This window comes from Brassica rapa, chromosome A02 (assembly GCF_000309985.2).
Source record: "Brassica rapa cultivar Chiifu-401-42 chromosome A02, CAAS_Brap_v3.01, whole genome shotgun sequence".
NCBI classification, from domain to species: Eukaryota; Viridiplantae; Streptophyta; class Magnoliopsida; order Brassicales; family Brassicaceae; genus Brassica; species Brassica rapa.
The window spans coordinates 9,435,279-9,455,494 of record NC_024796.2 but is presented as its reverse complement, the minus strand read 5'-3'; the positions used below and the strand labels follow the sequence as shown (position 1 = coordinate 9,455,494).

The 20,216-nt window shown below is 32.6% G+C and overlaps 3 protein-coding genes across 3 annotated transcripts; 1 reads left to right on the top strand and 2 right to left on the bottom strand.

The window, feature by feature from the left end:
- Positions 1-357: 357 nt before the first annotated feature.
- On the top strand, positions 358-6,825 carry LOC103852360. The gene is made up of 5 exons (XM_009129265.3): positions 358-4,274; positions 4,357-4,418; positions 4,499-5,854; positions 5,932-6,061; positions 6,147-6,825. The coding sequence occupies exons 1-5, from the start codon at positions 4,115-4,117 to the stop codon at positions 6,752-6,754; spliced, it is 2,316 nt and encodes a 771-aa protein (XP_009127513.1). The 5' UTR covers positions 358-4,114; the 3' UTR covers positions 6,755-6,825.
- On the bottom strand, positions 6,787-8,986 carry LOC103852361. The gene has a single exon (XM_009129266.3). It carries the CDS (start codon positions 7,605-7,607, stop codon positions 6,912-6,914), a length of 696 nt encoding a protein of 231 aa, XP_009127514.1. The 5' UTR covers positions 7,608-8,986; the 3' UTR covers positions 6,787-6,911.
- LOC103852359 (LEAF RUST 10 DISEASE-RESISTANCE LOCUS RECEPTOR-LIKE PROTEIN KINASE-like 2.7) lies at positions 8,678-19,479 on the bottom strand. Its single transcript, XM_009129264.3, has 4 exons — positions 17,852-19,479; positions 10,298-11,023; positions 10,191-10,214; positions 8,678-10,103 (listed from the first exon to the last, which is right to left on the bottom strand). Exons 1-4 carry the CDS (start codon positions 18,603-18,605, stop codon positions 9,013-9,015), a joined length of 2,595 nt encoding a protein of 864 aa, XP_009127512.1. The 5' UTR covers positions 18,606-19,479; the 3' UTR covers positions 8,678-9,012.
- Positions 19,480-20,216: the final 737 nt, after the last annotated feature.

Sequence of the window (20,216 nt, the reverse complement as noted above, 5' to 3'; positions counted from 1 at the left end):
TCGACGGTTCGATACCAGTAATTTTTAAAATAATTAAAATCAGTTAATATGTATAGGCCACATTTTTATATACTGCTTCTAACCCTATAATTGTCAAGACCGGCTCTGTATATATTCAGTGGTGGATGTACAACCGACAAGGGTGGGGCATCTACCCCCTACGCATTTTATATATAAAAAAAACAATTTTTGTTTACTATTTATAATGAATTTTGGAGAAATTGGTCACCCTTATACAATCTCAAATGTGGAGTTAAAATGTCCTTTTTCTTTAATGTGTGAAAATTCCTTTGATGCCCCACCTGTTTGAGATTTCTTTGTTTGCCTTTCCTGTTTTTCATTGGTACAAAAAAATGGTTGGTAGTAGATGCAATTAGAGCTGGGCACAAATGCTTGATACACGGTTTGTACTCGCTACTTGACTCGGTTTGGTTTGAAAAAAACAAGTACTTGCTCAAATCAAGTTGAGTAACAAGTAAGCGGATTTTATTTCTTGCAAGTACAAGTCAAGTATCAAGTTCATTTTAATTTTTAGCTACTTGGTTTGTTACTTGGTTTATTACTTGGTTTATTATTTATTATCCTTTACTTATTCAGTTATTTGTTATATATTATTTGGTTTATTAAATATTTAGTATATATTTCATTAGTTAATTAAAATTTAAGTATTTTATGAGTGGCTACAATTACTTGTTACTTGCCTATGTTCACTACTTGGTTGGTTGGTACTTGATCTTTAAAGTCGAATACTTGTTTTGACCAAGATGTGTATCAAGTAGTCTATTTAAAATACTTGTGAATACATACAAATACAAAATCATAAAATAAAATTAATTATTTGGTTTATTATTCATTTTTTAGTTGAACAAATATACATTTTCCTAAATTATAGTAAAACAACTCGTTTATATTTCAATTTTTATAAGTGAATCAAACATAAATTACATATTTATATAAGAATTTTGGAATTTTTTTTTTAATTTAATCTATTTACGAATGACTAAAAACCAGGAAAAACAATGACAAAATAAAAACAAAGACATATTATTTATATATAATAAATTTATTTACTTTTAAATTTCAACTAATTATCAAATAATTTACCAATAATTATCAAATAATTTATAAATAATTTACAAGTAACAAGTAATAAAACAAGGGAAGTAACTACCAAATCCATCAATTTTTCACAAGTACTTGAAACTATTAGTACTCATTTTTAACAAACCAAGTACAAGTCCAAAATTTTAATTTTCCTACGAACCAAGCCGAGTACTAAGTATACCGAAAATACCAAGTACTCCGCTTGTGTTCACCCCTAGATGCAATAGCTTAGGTTTAAGCAGTGATGAACATATTGATCTTACATTCTTTTTGGCTGTATGTAATTGCTAACCACGCTGGTGTGTATTTGACTGTGGTGATCTTTGGTGATTTGGAAAAAAAAAGAAGCCAGATGACAATATAATTTTGGTGATTCTAAACCATATTTTTTTTGAAAACGACGTCGTTTCATCTCATTTGAAAACGACGTCGTTTTATTTAATGCCAACAATAAATGACGTCAAATGTTTTTGTTAAATTTGTTGATGGCGTGCCAAATTGGCAAGTCAGCGAAAACATTTATTCTATTAAAACAGCAGTGTGACCCATTAATAAAAAGTTATATCCAACTATCTATTTCTTTTATCCAAGAGACCACTTATTATTATCTTTATATAATTGTATCTGATTAATTTAAAAACTGCCACGTTCAATTTTCTTTTTTAAACACCACCACGTTCTTTTGCATCTCCTATTAAAAAATTACCAAAAAAACAATTTAGTAAAATCGATTTTTTTGTCCATGGAAGGTGACCGTGTGGCGTACATGCTTGATCGGTGGTATTCTATCTCCTCTAAATCGCCTGAGTAACTGAGTTAGCCGGCCACCTAATTTGGTAAAAGTTGGGATCTCGATTTTCTGTAAAGATGGCAAGATTAACAAGTTTATACGATTAAAAAACCTATATATTTGAGAAGTTTCATAATGTTAACAAAAACCAGAATGTCGACTGTAAAAAATACGAGACAAAATTAGGTTTAACATAAAGAAGAAGATGTCACGTGGTCTCTCTCAGGTGCCTTTACTATCATAAAATGGGAATGAGCCCATTAGCCATCTAAACAGTGCATGATCCATTAACCCACATGGTTTTTCGTATTAAAATTTTAAAACTTTTAATATCAGAATGTATTTTGTTAATACTACTGAAATCAAATTTCAGGATATAATACTACTGAAATCAATAAATATATAATACTAATGAAATCAGTAAATATATTTGGCTCCAATTCTCAAAACAAACTCTAACCCTATATATTCATATGAATATAATTTATAAAATAAAATTTTAATTTATAAAATAACTTTTTTCTAAATTTAAATTATAACTAGATTTTGACCCGCCATTTCAAAGGGATAAATGTTATGTCCAACTATGTATTTTCTTTATTTTAGGGACTTTATTATTCTCTTTGATTTTATTTAAACATTAACATGTTTAATATAATTAAAACCTAAGAACACAAATATAAAAATAAAAATTTTCAAAATAAATTTTTAAACAAAAGATATACCCGCCCTTTTCTTGAAAGGGCGGGTAAGAATCTATGGCACAAATTAATATTTTAACAATATAATAAATTCAATATAATTATCAAAATACTTTACTAATCTTTTTTTTTAAATTACGCAAATATGATCATAGATAAAAACACAAATATGATTACAAAAAAATACATATATGATACAAGGAAAGACACAATTACATACTTATGAAACTTGATTTATTTAATATACTTACAAAAATTATCTATTCTATCAAATTCATATCATACAAAAATATGATTATACAAACACACAAACATATAAATTATATTAAGCAATAATTTAAAAACAAAAAATATAGCCGCCCTCTCGAGGGCGGGTCACTATCTAGTTGTTAATTAATTTTAAAGTCAATGAAAGTTTGGTGTTTTTTTGGTCAGCCTAAAAGTTCATGTTTCTTTTGGCAATTCGTGCAAAGTTGAGGTTTTTTTTTGCCGAATTCTCAAAAAATTATTGGTTAGTGTTTGTATTTGGAACAGAAACCGATGCAAGAGTTGGAAGTGAGAAATGGACTACGGAGGAAACTGGATTCGTCAGAAACGAGAAACAGAAACCTCGAGCCTGTAAACTTACTGTTATGCTCTTCGATTCTCACAAGTCACAACCACAATTTGCGCTTAAACAAAAAACTTATTCGATCATACACCTTCACCACTCTTTTAATTATATATATTTATATTACCAAACGATTAAAATTAGGAATCCTTAAAATTACACTTAATTATTTCATTTTTTTCATATCTTACTCTAGTCTACTTCTATCATCAGCTACTTAACCTTTCGTACGCATGCTCTCTCTCTCATCTCGACTTCTGCAAGTAAAAGAAAGAAAAAAAAGGGGTGTAAAACAATCTCTCTCGAGCCCCTTTCACCGCCAGTGACAGCAGAGAGAATCACACAGTAAAAGGATTTTTAACTCTCTCATCTCTCTTTCAGTCACTTCGTCACTATCGTTTAGCTTTTGTCTCCTTTCACCTTTTTAACTCGACTGCGAATATTACCCGTTGAGTTGAGTCCCATTTTTTGACAAAACACTTTTTTTTAAAGCTCAGTTTCTTTTTTGTAATAAAATAAAAATAAATGAGAGTGTGTTTCTTCTTCTTCTTCCACTGTACAAATCGTCGCTTTGCTGATTTCCATCTGTCTCCTTTCTTTCCCCTTTCTCGTAACTTGTCGATATTTTGCTCTAATGTACACTCTTCTTCTCTGCTTTTCCTAAAGAGATTCTTCTTCTTCCTCCTCCTCCTCCTCACGAGCTCCAAAGTTTCAGAAAAAAAGCTGATAATCTTTTTATAATTAAAAGAAGTCTTTTATCTTAAGCTTTGAGCTCAGATTCTGTCAAGATATTCTTTCACCAGAGAATGATTGTTATTCTCCGGTGAAGTTATTGGAATGCGAGACATTTATCTGTGTGGTGTTTCCTTCTCTCTGAGCTTTTGTGTCGGTCGTTAGGGTTTGGTGGTAATGACGGGTGAGTTACAGGAGACGGTGGCGCCGTGTGGGGCCATAACTGAGAAACGGCCAAGCAGACTCAGCGGTTGCGTCGGCGTTTTCTTCCAGCTCTTCGATTGGAATCGACGCTTCTCCAAAAAGAAGCTCTTTTCTCGCAAATCTCTTCTTCCTGGTTAGTGTCTCAGTTTATTATCTACCCGGTTGTGTCTGAAAATGAAAAAAAGAGATTCTTGTTTCGTTTTTTTTTTCCTCAGGGAAACAAGCTTCTAAGAGGTTTGGTGGGAATGATAAACTGCTAAAATCTAAGCTTAACCTGGTGATTATTTCACCCTTTTTATAGTTAAAAGTTTAAATGTTTAGTTTGAGTTTGAGTTATATGTCTCTTTTGTTTTGAAGATTGATGATGAGAACAGAGGAAGTTTCCCGAACCGAGGTGAAGTTGTGGAGTTTAAAAAGCATGAGATGAGACCTCCTAGCTTGGTAGCACGTTTGATGGGACTTGAATCAATACCATCTAACCACAAGAAGAAGAAGAAGTCATCACATTTGATGAATCAGGACAAGGATAAATGCCTTTTGTCTGACGAGGAAGATAGTGGTTTGGATAAGTCTAGGCCAGAGAAGATGCAGAGAACAATAACAGGTGTGTGTGATAGGCGTGTTATGGTGAAGAAGTTTGGATCAGACGCCATGCAGATCAAGAACGTTTTGACCCGAGTAAGGAAACATCATCACCAGCATCAGAATCTGGCTTCTCCTGTTAAAAGCCCGAGGCTTCAGAGACGTAACTCTAGGTTGATCAACGCTGCTGCTAGGATTCTTGAACCGGGGAAGAGAAATTTGAAATACAACGCTATTGCTTATCCAAGTTCTTCGAGGACTATACGGTGTGGAAGTGTTGGGAAAGAGCCTGCTGTTTCACCTGATTATAACACTAGTGTTGCTTCTTGTAAAGCCTGTGGTAGCTTTGTTGATGTTCATGGTTCTAGTTCGGTAAGTGAAGAAAGTGGAAAGAGCATGGTTTGTGTTTCTGAATCAACTCCCTTTGAGAGGAGTAAAAGAAGTGTGCATTGGAGAAATCAAGAACCATCTGTGTCTGTTTCTGGTAAAGGCAGAGGCTGTATAGATCAAATGGAGAGGAAGGCTCTTCACCGTGCTCGGTTTGACTTCAATGGGAAGCATGTGAAGGATGAAATATCAATGCCAGGCGACAGAATGTTTCCTCAGTCTTACACCTTACAGAGAAGCAGAGGTTCGTCTTCACCTGCAAATGCATCCAACTGTAAAGAGAAGGACTTTATTGCCATCAGTAGAGGTTCAAGTAGCAGGGAGGAGTCTTCTAATAGATCAGGTCTAAACACTTGTGCACGGAAGAGAAGGCTAGCTTGTGCAAGTAGCTCTATGAGTAGTCCAGTGTCAAGACGAGGAGATGGTAAACGCTCTTGGGATTGTAGTAATGAAACAGCATTTTCACCATTGAAACTTGGTTCTCCTCATAGAAGTTATAGCCAAGGCTGCAGAGAGACTAAAGAGAGAAAAAGACCGCCATGTGTTCCAAATCAGATGGGTCAGAGAAGAATACAAGTTGATGCCGGTACTGTGGGTTTGATTCAGCAGAAGTTGGAAGAAATCACTTCTCAAGAAGAAGATGCATTGCCCAGTAAACCGGCCTCTTTGATCCTCCATGAGTTGCTTTCTTCACTAGCACGCGAGCAGTCTTCTTATACCCTGGACGTTAATACAGCTACTCGGGTATATTTATATATAATCTGCAAGAATGTTTTAGCATTTCTCATTTTTGATTCATTCTGCTTTCTTGATTCTTGCAGAGGAAAGGCAAAACAGAGATGTGGAGTTCCATTGGTAATGCAAACAGTGATTACACAAGCCCTGGCTCCGTACTTGATGCATCTTTCTCTAACGAGAGTTGCTTTTCAAATAGCTTCGACAATGTCTCAGGTTACATAAAGATCTATTCATACAGTAATTTAATTTCTGTAAAAGAAAACTATCTGAAACTTGAAACTGCCGTTGTGGTTTGTAGTTCCAGGACAGATGAGGCTGCCTCTAGAGTCAGTAGACCCCGACTGGGACGTTCTTGAAGACTCCGCGACTTTGTTCAAGAACTCGACAAGTGGTGGTAACTATCAAACAATCACCAGTCTGGTCAGCCATGTCTCCAACGTCCTGCGAAGCTTAAGCAACACAGGTCTCATATTAACGCGGCAGAGATTCACCAACGCAAGAGAAGTCATAATCCACACCGAGCTATTGGCTCCCCACGACAACTACCTCATCGGGCAAGAACTCTTCGACGAACTTATGATCTACGCAGCTCGTTCCGATAATCTCCTTAATCTCCCTGGAATAACCGGAGGGTTCCTTGTTGATGCAATGATCGAACACTTGGAAGAAAAAAACACTTCCTGCGGATTAAAGCCTTCGAGTGCTGAAGCATCAGAGTTGATTCAAGGTGTTCTTGGGGAAGTTCCAAAGTGGGCAGCACTGGCACGTGTTGAGATGGACGAAGTTGTCAGTAGTGAGATGGAGAAATGGATGGATCTTGAAACACATTTGTTTGGAGTTGGAACAAAGATTGCTTATGAGATCGTTATGTGTTTGGTTGAAGAGTTAGCTATGGATCTACTTTAGTATTTGTGTAATTCACACTATTAAACCATTTGAATCATATGATCAATGCTTATTGTTAAATCTAGCTATCACTCAACAAACCAAATCATAATAAAAACAAATTCAATCTTTATCAATCAAAACCTAAAAACAAATCAAATCGTGTTCGATTGGGACATTAAGTTTGTCTGTAACCTAGAATAGTCCGACCACCACCACCACCGCTAACTGATTTCCTCCTCCCTCCTCCTCCTCCGCCGCCGAGTGACTTCCTTCCACCGCCATTAATGGCTGAAGCTGCGGCGGTGGAAATTTTCTTAAGATCTTCAACGGTGGCATTGATCCCTTTGCTTTTCTTCTCTCCCGCACTAGCAGATATACTTCCTCTTACGGAAGAAACCGTTCCAGAGGCTGTTCTGCTCTTAGACGGCGGCGGCGGAGTGAGATCCGTCCTCCGCGGGAGCAAGTTCGAGTTAACCGGACGGCGATTTTCCTTGCGGATCACGGCGGAGAAATCAGGAACCGATTGAGCCAACGAAGACGACGACATTCGACGCGGATTAGCGTTCGCCGGAACACAGTTAAACCCAAATCTCTTCTTCTTCTCCGGCGAAACTTTGATTTCATCTTGTCTTGTAAAGCCGACTCTCGTTTGTTTCTTGTCTCCGCGGAAGAACCTCTCTTCCTCTTCCTTGAGTATCTTCTCGTACTCTCGCTTAAGCCGAAGCTTTGACTCTCGCAGTGTCGCGTATTCTCTGTATCTGGGTCCTCTCTCGAATTCGCAGAGATTGTTTTGAGAAAGTAAGAGAGACATTGGATCGACGGAGAATAACAGAGGTTCCATACTAGGGTTTGAGATCGTATCCTCCAACATTATGGATGGATCAAAATCTGGATTCGAGGTTTTTGTTTTTTTCGCGCTGTGTCGTCTTCTCGCAAAGCTTCACTGCTCTTCTTCTTTTTGTTCGTAACGGTCTGATTGAAAGAGATGAGACTCTTAAAATATTTTGTTGTGTGGACGCTTTTACCCTTTATCGTTTTTGACTTTTGTAACGGTCTTAGTTTTTGGGTGAGTGGGACCCAAAAGGATCCTCGGTTATTAATTCGTCAAGCGATTATTATTTACTTTTCAATTGCGTTACTCATTCGGTTAAATACTCACGTCATTTAAGAGAAAGTTAATATACAAAGGATATGATCATGGAAAAATGAAAATAGAAGAACTCGTATGAAAGACATTAATTATGCTATTGGCAAATGCAATTCAAAGATATACATATTTGACGAATTTATGATAATCTCTTCGGTCAACTGGTCAAATGGCTCTCCAACAATGACACCAAATTTGGTGTTGAAATTACACTAAATTTGGTATTTAGGTGTCATTATTTTTTTGTCATCTCCAACAATGACATCAAATTTTACACCAAAAATCATATTATATATTATTTTGATTTTTTAATTTTTAGTTTTATATTTTTATTATGTATAATTGATAAATAATTATTTTATCACATGTAGACTATTATTTGTATTTTTATTATTTGTAAGTGATAAGTGATAATAGTCATTTAGAAGTTTATTTTGAAAATAGAAACAAAAGAATAAACTTTTGGTTTTTGAAAATAAATTTAAAATACAAATAATACAATATATTAATGTTTAATTACAAATTTGATAGTAATTAAACTATATTATTAAAAAACTATATTATTAAATGAAACATTATAAAATATGCATTTTAAAGATTTGGTGTGATGAATAGTATTACACTAATTCACATTACACCAAATTTAGTGGGATGATGTCAACTTTGGTGTCTTGTTGGAGATGAAATTATACCAAATGTAGTGTTTTGTTGGAGATAGGACAAATCCAATAGATAACACTGAAAATATGAATCACAAAAGAAGTCCATAAAATAACATTCATAAAACATGAAAAAACAAAAATAAAGTGATTATTTGGGATTTTTAACTTCTAATAGCTTTAATGGAATGACTTTGACATGTGTTTATAATATGCTTTCGACTAATACTATGATTGGCGTGAAAATGACCCATAATACTAGATAAACTGACAGCTCTATATACCAAGCCGGCCCTGAGAATAGTATGTGATGAAGAGTCTGATCCATAGCTAACTTATAGAAGAGTTTGCTAACGACTTTAGAATGGTAGAGACCATAGAACTACTGTCTAAAAGTGATATAAAGTTACTAGTTATAATCTCTTTGGTTTGCTTGCAACTCACTGGAAGCATTTTGTTTGTTCTGGTTTTCAATTAGTGATGCTTGAGCTCTCCTCTGAAATCCAAGAAGTTTCAGGAAGAGGCACTGTAGGAATTTGCCAAACAGGCTTAGGTGGGACTTCAAGAGAATCAAGATTTCCTTCCATCATCTCCACAACTCTGTTCATCGGTGGGCGGTCTGATGGAGAAGACTGAATACACCACAAACCCACCAATGTCATCTTCTTTGCTATCTCCTCTTCGTCGTTGCTGATTCCATTACCAACAAGCCTTTCATCGTCTCCCTTCTCAAGATCCTTGTAGATCCATTCTGGAAAGTACATCGAGCTTGTGTCCGATGCATAGTTTTCTGCGGATGTTTTGTTCCTTGCTCCTATCATTTCGAGGACTAACATTCCATAGCTGTATACATCCGACTTGTGGGAAACACTCCCATAAACTCTAGAGATCATCTCTGGTGCGATGTAGCCTATCGTCCCTCTCATGTCTAGTAGTGACATGGTGCTCTCTTTCTTCTTGCATAGTTTAGCAAGTCCAAAATCAGAAACTTTGGGACAAAGATCCTCATCCAGCAATACGTTCTGAGGTTTAATATCGAAATGCACAATCCTTGTTTTGCAGCCATAGTGCAAGTACTCTAGACCACGAGCAACACCTAGCGCGATTCCATGCATTGCCATCCAATCCATGCCCATTGAGTTGTTGGTTGAGATGAACCTATCAAGCGACCCATTTTCCAAAAGTTCATAAACAATTGCTCTCTTGGAACCTTCGGAGCAGAATCCAAGCAGAGACACAATGTTAACATGAGAAGTTCTGCTAATGCTCACAACTTCGTTAATGAAGTCTTCACCATTACACTTAGTATCTTTCAAAACCTTCACCGCAACCATACTACCATCAGAAAGAGTTCCTCTATAGACCGTTCCAAACCCTCCTTCCCCAACCACTTCCGCAAATGAGTTTGTTATTCGTTTGACTTGTGCGTAACTGTAGTGTTTCAGTGGAATAAGGGTGTTTAGATTCTGTTTTCTGTTGTCATGTGATGCTTTTCTCTTTCGGAGAATTGGTATGAGTATTAGCAAGAGCACAAGAACACCCGCTACTAGTACACTCAGACCTGGACAAATATAGAAAGGGATAGATTTATAAACTTTTTATTTTCCTAGGGAGATCAAAAACAATTTGAAATAGACATAAAACCAACCTATTAGAATTTTTGTAATAGTACCTGTAAGCCATGTAACAAGTAAAATTTGTCAGCATGGAGAAAATTACAATATGGAATTAGCTCGAGAGAAAACAACAGTTTACCATGATTCCTCTTTCCGGAACTGCAAATATAGCTATGAGGTCCATTGTTACAGTAACAGACGAACCCTCTTGTGGTTTGGTTATATCCACAAGCACCCCCAGAGTCGATGCACATGTAACATTCTTGGTCAACTCCAAGCTCGACACCCTCTTGAACCACCTTCTTGAGATTATCTGAAGTCTGAAATTTCTGTAGTATTTTTAAAGCAGGTCCGGAGGCAGGAACACTGACGTTTGCGCACCATACCCCTAGGACCCTTAAAAGGTCTCTAACTCCGTCAAGTACATGGGATGAGAGGTTTCTCGTCACAAAGTAACTTCCTACGATTTCATCATCATGATCACAACCAAGGTCTCTGATGTAAGCAGGATGGTAAGCAGGCGTTAAGAATGTAAAGTCTCCGCAGCCATAGTAAAGTGTTAGCAGCTCGGTGTCAGGAGAAAATAGAGAGAAAGTTTGGTCCAATGGCGCATGTGAAGGATTTTGGGGGCAAAGGTGGCCGTTAAGATCAGATCTGGCAAGTCTTATGATACGAGTGGTGTAGTTTGCTTCTAAGATTCTGAACTTCACGGACGCGATATTAACCTCTGCCAATCCTCCGATACAGGTGAGCTTGAAGTCAGGGTGGCCACATTCTTCTCTTCCAGGAATCCAGAAAGGGTACAAGAGACCACTGTGATATCCACAGATAAACGGGGTACTACAGCGGTCGTGAAGCTCAGCAGCTACGAAAACATATTTTAATTAGTGATGCAGTGAAAATATTTGGATATATTCAAAATATTATGTTTTTCATTTTTTTTTAGTTAGATTTTTATCTTAATTAGTTTGAATCTATGCTTCTTATGCCTAGATTGTATTTAATTTATGATTTAATTAATCTATACTATTATTTGCGAAGTAAATTTTTGGAATCGAGCTCCCACGTTAAAAGTTAGAGTGGTTAATAACTTTTATACCCTTAATGAATAAAATATATAACTAAATTAAAAAAATAAAAATGAAATTTTAATTTATTTGATTAGATAATTGATTAAAATTAATAATAGTAAGAATTATCCAAAATCTGAAAATATAATTTAAAAAGAGAGATAATTTATGTATATATTGTATTGTTATTTGAAAAAGTCTTTTAGTAAAGAGTTAAAAACATGAATTATATAACTAAATATTAATCAAATAAAATGTATAACTAAATTAAAAAAAAACGAAATTTTAATTTATTTGATTAGATAATTGATTAAAATTAATAATAGTTAGAATTATCCAAAATCTGAAAATATAATTTAAAAAAAAAAGATAATTTCATTATATATTGTATTGTTATATGAAAAAAGTCTTTTAGTAAAAAGTTAAAAACATGAATTATATCACTAAATATTAATAAAATAAAATTTTTAATTATATAATTAAAAATAGAATATTGAATTATCCAAAATATAAAAATATAATTTTAAACAAAAGAGATAATTTATATATATATATATATATATATATATATATATATATATATATATATATATATATTGTATTGTTATCTGAAAAAATATTTTAATAAAAAGTTAAAAACACAAATTACATAATTAAATATTAATCAAATAATTTTTTTTGATTATATTAAAAATATAATATAAAGTTATTTTTAGATTTATTTTAGTATAATGAATATAATGTACAAAGAACTTTTCAAAAATTATGAAAATGTTTAAGCCCGCATCGCGGGCAAAACACCTAGCAAGAAAGATATTTCTAAACGAACTTCATAGCACCAGAAAGAATATTTCCAAACCAAAAACTTTTGATTAAGAATTGAGAAGAGTATTCTTAAACCCTAGTTTTGGTAGGTGGGCATTACAGTTATTTTATCAGTTCGGTTTGACTAATCTAGTTTTAGAATTTTTTTCCAACTGAAGTAAACCATAATTAGTTTGGTTTGAACCGATTTCAATTCAGCTTGTACTCAGCTTGGTTTGTATTTCGATTCGGTTTAATAAGGTTCCCTTAGTTTAGTTTTTAAAAAAAAATCATGTTTTAAAATATAAACACATGGTCATAAAATCACATGTTGGTGACTACGAAAAAATAAATTCTCTAAACTAAAGAGTCAATTAGTTCAATATATACAAATAAGTTACATATTTGCAAGGATGGAAAGTTGCATTGAAAAGTGGAAAAATGAGTGTAAAATGACTTAGATAACCCTTTTTGTTGAGCTAATTTACTCTAAATAGATAAGGTAGACCTAGGGGCTAAGCGCTTATGACAACCTAATATAATTTGTTTGATATTTTGTAAGCCATATATAATTAGTGTATATGTATATTAGGTTTATGACCAAACACAAAATTTATTAAAAAATATATATTTTTTCTCTCTTTTCTTGCCTTTTTCTACAGTTTTCTTTGTCTATTTCTTTTCTCAAATGTAAGTTTCAAATGTTTCTAAATTTTAATTTGAAGAAAAAAATGAGTGATTTTAATACAAAATCATAACTGAGTCGAAATTATTATATATCGTTCAAGGTTAAAACATCTCATAGCTGGTTACTTCATGTGTTACACGCTTATCTTTACCAAACAAATGCCATATTTGTAAAACCTAATATTAGAGTAATGTAGATCCTAAACAATAAATCACGACAATCGTTAGATGGATAACAGAAATAATATCCAGTTAACATATATATTAGACAATCAATATTGCTTTAAATTTGAATGATATAAACACATACGTTTCATTAATCACATTGTTCATATCTTATAAGTTAATTAATATATACTTGTTATCCGGAAACCAATATTGTTAGTTGGGTTTTTCGATCAATGATCGGTTATCACTATAGATCTCAATCCAAAGATCATTTGAGTAGATAATGTGAGTTTAGTTGGTTCACTTAAAGCGAAAAATAAACGTAACACAATTGGGTGTAGAAACCTTTAACCAGCTAACATCCATTTCAATTATATGTTGGAGAGCTAATATTGTGTTACAGGTATAATTTTTAGTTTGGGATCTATAAACCCGACCACTGATAGAAAACCCAACTAACGATAATAATATCCAGATAACTGGTATTATTTAGGTTTATACTTTAGGGTTTATCATTTGGGTTTAAAATTATTCTATAGGTTTGAGGTTTTGTTTTTATCGTTTACCCTATGGGTTTGGATTTAGAATTTACTATTAGGCTTAATACTTATCCTTTGGATTTAGGATTTAAGGTTAGAATTTAGGGTTTATCCTCTGAGTTTAAATTAAAGGTAAGAGTTTGGGTTTATGATTTATGTTTTTTTTTGGGTTTAACATTTAAGGCTTAAGGTTTATAATGTCGAGGTAAGAATAAAGTTAAACATAATATTAGCTCTCCAACATGCAAATGAAATGTTGTTAGCTGGATAAAATTTTTTAAGAACAACTAATCTTAATATTAGTTGCAATGACAGTTAATTCATAATGCCAGAAGTTATCCTAAGTTTTCTTCTAGGTTTTTCATATATCTAAAGGATAAATCCTAAACCCAAAAGGTAAACCCTAAATCTAAAGGATAAACCATAAACCCAAAAAATAAACTCTGGACCCAAACCCATATGATAAACACTAAATCCAAAGGATAAACACTAATCCAAAGGATAAACACTAAACCCTAAACTCAAAGATAAAAATTTCTAAAAAGGGTGAACCTTAATCATAACCAAAGGATAAACCTTAAACATCGAATTGTAAAATCTAATCCTAGAGTAATGTTAATCTTAAACAATAAATCACGACAATCGTTAAAGAGATAAAAGAAATAATATGCCAATAGTTCTTTAAATTTTAATGATATAACACATACTTTTTTCTTAATCATATTGAATAGATAATGTGATGTTAGTTAGTTCACTTAAAGCGAATAATATAGTAACGAAGTTGAGTTTAGAAACCTTTAACCGGCTAACATTCATTTTCAATTATATGTTGGAGAGCAATATTGTGTTATATATATAATATTTGGTTTGGGATCTATAATATACTCGACCACTGATAGAAAAATCAACTAACAATAATGATTTCTGGATAACATGTATTATTTGGGTTTAAGCTTTAGGATTTAGGATTAATCATTTAGGTCAGGATTATCCTTTAGGTTTGTGGTTTTGTTTTTAGTGTTTATCCTATGGGTTTGGTTTATATTTTACCATTTGGCCTAATATTTATCCTTTTGGTTTAGGATTCAAGGTTAAGAGTTTATGATTTTTCCTTTAAGTTAAGAGTTAAAATTTTGGTTAAGTCTTCTTCCGGGTTTTTTCATATATCCAAAGGAAAACCCAAATGATAAACCCTAAACCTAAAGGATAAACCATTAACTCAAAAGATAAACGATTAAACCCAAAGGATAAACTCTAAACCCAAGCCCATATGATAAACATTAGACCCAAATGATAAAAACTAAATCCTAAACCCAAAGATCAAATCTACTCCATAGGGTGAACCTTAACCATATATCTGGAGGATAATCCTTGAACATCGAATTATAAAACCTAATCTTGGAGTAATGTAAATCTTAAACAATAAATTACGAGAATTGTTATAGGGATAAAAGAAAGAAAATAGTATCTAGTAACATATATATTGGACAGCCAATAATGCTTTAAATTTTAATGATATAACACATATGTTTCATTAATCAGATTGTTCATATCTAATAAGTTAAATAATGTATACTTGTTATTCGGAAATCAATATTGTTAATTGGATTTTCCGATCAGTGATCGGTTATCACTATAGTTATAGCCATCCACTGATAGAAAAATCAACTAACAATAACGATATCCGGATAACTGATATTATTTGGGTTTAGGCTTTAGAGTTTATCATTTGGGTTTAGGGTCATCCCTTAGGTTTGAGGTTTAGGTTTTAACGTTTATCCTATGGGTTTGGATTTAGATTTTACTATTGGGTTTAATATTTATCCTTTGGGTTTAAGATTTTTGGTTAGAGTGTTTGGTTTATCCGTTATGTTTAGAGTTGTGAGTTTGAGTTTAGTATTTAATTTTATTCATTGTATTTAGTGTTTAGAGCTTAAGGTTTATAGCGTTGAGGTAAAAATACAGTTGAACATAATCTTAACTCTCTAACATGCAGTTGAAATGATTGTTAGCTGGATAAGACTTTATAAGAACAACTAATTCTTATATTAGTTGTAAATAGCGGTTAAATGCAACAATTTATCCAAAAACAATTTTCCGGGGTTTTTCGTATATACAAAAGCTAAACGCCAAACTCAATGGATAAAACCTAAACTCAAACTCATATGATAAATATTAAACCCAGAAAATAAACACTAAACCCTAAACCCAAAGATAAATCATACTCCCAAGGATAAATACTAAACCTTAAACCCAAAGATAAACACTAAACTCAAACCCATATGATAAACATTAAACCCAAATGATAAATATTAAACCCTAAACCCAAAGATAAACACTAAATTCAAATCCATATGATAAACATCCCAAAGGATAAATACTAAACTCTAAACCCTAAGATAAACCATGCTCCAAAGGGTGAACCTCAACCCTATATCAAACAATAAACCTTAAATATTAAATTATAAAACCTAATCCTAGAGCAATGTAAACTCTAAACAATAAATCACGACAATCGTTAGAAAGATAAAAGAAATAATATCCAGTTAACATATATATTGGACGGTCAATACTTCTTTAAATTTGAATGATATAACATATATGTTTCATTAATTAGATTGTTCATATCCAATATGGTAACTAACGTATATTTGTTATCCATAAATCAACATTGTTATTTGTTTTTTTGATCAGTGATTGGCTATCAATATATTTAATTTGAAGCATAGTTTGCAAGATCAACAATATATAGTAGATGGGCTTCACCTTCTGCAAATGAAAACAAAACTGTTAGCTAGCTAAACCTACTCAAAATAAAAGCATGAACAATAAATTCAAAACATATATTACCATGGATACTTAACTATATTAATAACTTATGTTAGCTAGCTAATTATCATATGATCATAACCGTTTTATTTGATATATCATATTAATGTTTTAAACTTTGGTCAATATATCATATATATGTTTTAAACATCGAATTGTGTAGATTCATCATGTAGATAAAGAAGAAGGAGATGAAATATTAGGTATACAAATGAATATGGAGAGAGAGAACAAAAGAGTAATGATTAATTCTGGGCCTTATACTATGTTACTTATGTAAATACATTGTATCTAATATGTTAAATTGTAATTTTTTTTTTATTTAAATTAATCTGACAAGTTTTGATAGGTTTCAGTCCCTGTTCTAAAACCCGGACAAATCGGCCGTTTAATCGGCGCTTAAACGTCACTCGGCTGTGCACCGTGGCGGATTGAACCAATTCGCCCTAAAACTCGGATTTTTCAAAAAGAAATAAAATATTTAAGAACATTTTCAAGTTATAATCATAGTTATGGTTGAAATCCCGTTAACAAAATCATATGAAAAGTTGTTGAAATCGCGGTGAATCGTGAAAAAAATGGTGAGATTCGAAATTTAGGGTTTCCAGGTCGAAATTGGAGAAGATGAAGAAGAGGGTATTCTTGTAATACTCACTAAAGACAAAAATGGAAAAAATGAAGCAAAGCAATGAATTAGCAGTTCAAACCCGCAACCTCGAAAAATGGACAAGCAAACTAACCACTAGACTACACTACAATAACTACTTTCTCTAACGGATACTAGTGTGTATATATATATATACCCTTAAAATTAATTCACGATTAATCTCTGATTTTTTTCAACTCGCTAGGCCCGGAACGCGTTATGCGCCGAACATGGGTTTCAGTTCTATTAGTAGGGGCGTTTTTGTCCAAAATTTATCCAATAATTGTACTTTCCATGGTTGCAAATATGCAACGTATTCTTGTACATGGAGTACAAATTCTCTAAACTAAATCTAATATAAAACTTAAAATAAACCTTTAAAACACACAAATTTTTTTTATAAGAACACAATCAAATTAAAGTTAAATAAAGTAAATAGAAAGTTAAAAAACGTTGTTAATAATACATCTTAGAAATAAACTATGTAAATTAAATCTAATATAAAACTGAAACAAAAAACCATAGAAAACCATAAAAAGTTTATGAGAACACAATCAAACCAAAATTAATTAAAGTAAATATTTTTTTTTTAAATAAACAAAATAAAGTTAATATTGTCTTTAGTATTAGGATTTTAGTATATTGTATATTGTTAATATGTTTAATGCAAAAACACATTTGTTTTTTGGTTCATTTTAACTCGGTTTGGTTGGTTCGGTTGAGAAAATCTTAAACCAAACTATTTGATAATAAATTTTGGTTTGGCTTCGATCGATTTCGGTTTGGTTTGACTCGGTTCGGTTTTTTTGCCCACCCTTAATTTTTGGGTATTCTTTGAATCATTAGATCTAATTCTATTCTCAGATCAGTTAGGACATTGCATGTTGTTCTAATGTTTTTTTTCCATAAAGGTCAATAGGAAAATCAGATACATATGAAATGCTACTTACAACTTGGTTGACGTTTTGGTTCGCAGAAGACTCCTGAGGGTGAGTTTCTCTTGCAGCAAACTTGTGTGGTACCATTAAAGCTGCATATTCCACCAGAGGACGAACATTCTTGACAAGTTATCTCATCGATCTCCACTTTCACCTCGAACCCTTCTCTTAAAACCCTTTCCAACTGATTCAAATTGAACTCTCTCTCTTCTGGAAAGAAACTCATTGGAACATTCACTATGAAACTATCATTACAGTAATAAGACTGTCGAGAGTCTTGAGACACTGTCCCAATCACAATACCCTTATCATGACATGTAAAATTGGATGAAGGATAAGGATCGCAGAGGTAAGAAACTGTGAGGTTCTTAAAGGTTGGTGAGAGCTCAACGATATCGGGAGGCAAGGTAGTGGTATTAAACATAGCGGAGCAAAAAGGGCCTAGCAGGTCTGTCCTGGCAAGTGTTAGACTGTAAGATGTTTGATTAACATCGAGAACAGAGTACTCTTGGTCTGAGATGATTAAAGATGTACTGTTGTTGTTATTGCAGTGAAGCTCCAGCCATGTATGACCGCAATGATCAGGACGTTTCCCACCCCAGAAGGGAAAACCAGCGGTTATGTTCCCACACTGAAACAACTCTCCACACCACCCAAGTTCTTCCTGACTTGAAGCACAAGGAAGGTAGTACAACAAAGAGATGATGCAGAGTAGCACCTGATAAAATGTGGGCTTTGAGAATCCGATGATTGCTCGAGTGTTCATAATTTATTTCTTGGATATCTCAAGAGATTTTTTTTCTGGGGTTTGATTTATTGTTAACTGAACCAAATAAATTGGTACAACGGAGAAAGACAGAAACAATAAAGAGCAGGTGGAATCGGTGAAGCTGCCTGAGGAAACATGTAATGGATACGAATAGGAACGATGGTAAAGCTGAATAACGTTGATAAGTCTCGAAGAAGTTTCTCTGAAGCTGATTCAAATCATGGAATTATCAGCATGAATGAGAGAGACGTACGCCAAAATTGTTGACCTTTCGAGCTTCAGTCTTCAGAGCTGTCTTTGATCTTTTAAGATACTAGAAGGGTTAGGCCTAAGAAGGGTACTGGGAAAATTGTTTTTTAGGCCAAAAATAATAATTATGTTCCATTAGATTAATCTCATATACTTTATGCTTCATTAGCCTAACTTTTTTTCAAAATGGCAATAATACCCTTAACTTCAATTATAAACTCGAAATTACAATTAACAAAATACTTGTTAAATATTAAAATATAATAAATAATTAAAATAATTAAAATAAAAGTAAACATTAAAAATCCTCAAATCCAAAGGAAACTGGATATTTTCTGAAAATTTGTTTTTTTCAAAAAAAAGGAAACTGAATATTTTAAAATATTTTATTCCCATATTTTTCAGAACTGATTATTTTTATCCGTAGAATACAGTAAATCTGTAGAACTCGGTGTCTACAAGTTTTTAGATTTATAGTAATGTGTAGATTTCAATTTCTATAGGTTTTAGATTTACATTAAATCTGTAAAAATCGGTTTCTAGAGGTTTTTGGATTTATTGTCATGTATAGATTTCGATTTCTGTAGGTTTTAGATTTATTAATATGTTTCCGCATTCTACATATTTTAGAGCGATAAGTTAAGCGCAAAATGTGTATTTTAAATATTTTTTAGAGTACTACTATTTACGTAGATCACGTATTCTAAACATGGTAGATTCAATGAAAAATGTGGATTTCATTTTCTACTTCGTAGACTTCCTAGAATGTCATTTCTAATTTATTTAGAACATAATATGAAATTATGATTTAAACATTTTTAGAACTCGAAAAAATACCACTAAGTTCATATATGTATTTCATCAGTAGTAACTATTTTTCAATTTTTGTTTTGTTTGTAAAACTATATATTTAATTTATTTTCAAAAATACTAAAAGGCATTTGAGGCAAAAATGATACAACATAAAAATTAGTCTAGTGAGACATAATTACTATTTTATTGGCCTTAAAAAACAAATTTTCCAGTATTGGGAAAATGGTAGGTCCTGATATTTTCCTAGTTGTAGGTGATTTATTAAATGTTTCACTAATTTTTTTAATATAAATTTGGTGATCTATATCTATACAATTTTTCTCAAAAATTTTAGGAACCGTAGACGAATGTTTCATTCAGCTTTTCCTATGATAGACCATGTTTAGGTCAACAATTGGATTACCTTATTTTTTAATAATAACTAGAGTTTGACTCGTGCGACCGTGCAATTATTTTCTAAATTTAATGTATTCACTTTATAATTAATCTTATTTTTAGTTATTTATAAGTTATGTTAGTTGCGTGTTACAATTTTGACGAGATGAA

Bases quoted from the DNA above. Each gene is read 5' to 3' on its own strand.
- LOC103852360 (XM_009129265.3), top strand. From the start codon at position 4,115: ATGACGGGTGAGTTACAGGAGACGGTGGCGCCGTGTGGGGCCATAACT. The intron at 4,419-4,498 runs GTGATTATTTCA...TTTGTTTTGAAG, and splicing joins TAAAATCTAAGCTTAACCTG to ATTGATGATGAGAACAGAGG. The intron at 6,062-6,146 runs GTTACATAAAGA...TGTGGTTTGTAG, and splicing joins TAGCTTCGACAATGTCTCAG to TTCCAGGACAGATGAGGCTG.
- LOC103852361 (XM_009129266.3), bottom strand. From the start codon at position 7,607: ATGTTGGAGGATACGATCTCAAACCCTAGTATGGAACCTCTGTTATTC.
- LOC103852359 (XM_009129264.3), bottom strand. From the start codon at position 18,605: ATGAACACTCGAGCAATCATCGGATTCTCAAAGCCCACATTTTATCAG. The intron at 11,024-17,851 runs GTAAGTAGCATT...ATGTTTTCGTAG, and splicing joins ACCAAAACGTCAACCAAGTT to CTGCTGAGCTTCACGACCGC. The intron at 10,215-10,297 runs GTAAACTGTTGT...CATGGCTTACAG, and splicing joins TTCCGGAAAGAGGAATCATG to GTACTATTACAAAAATTCTA.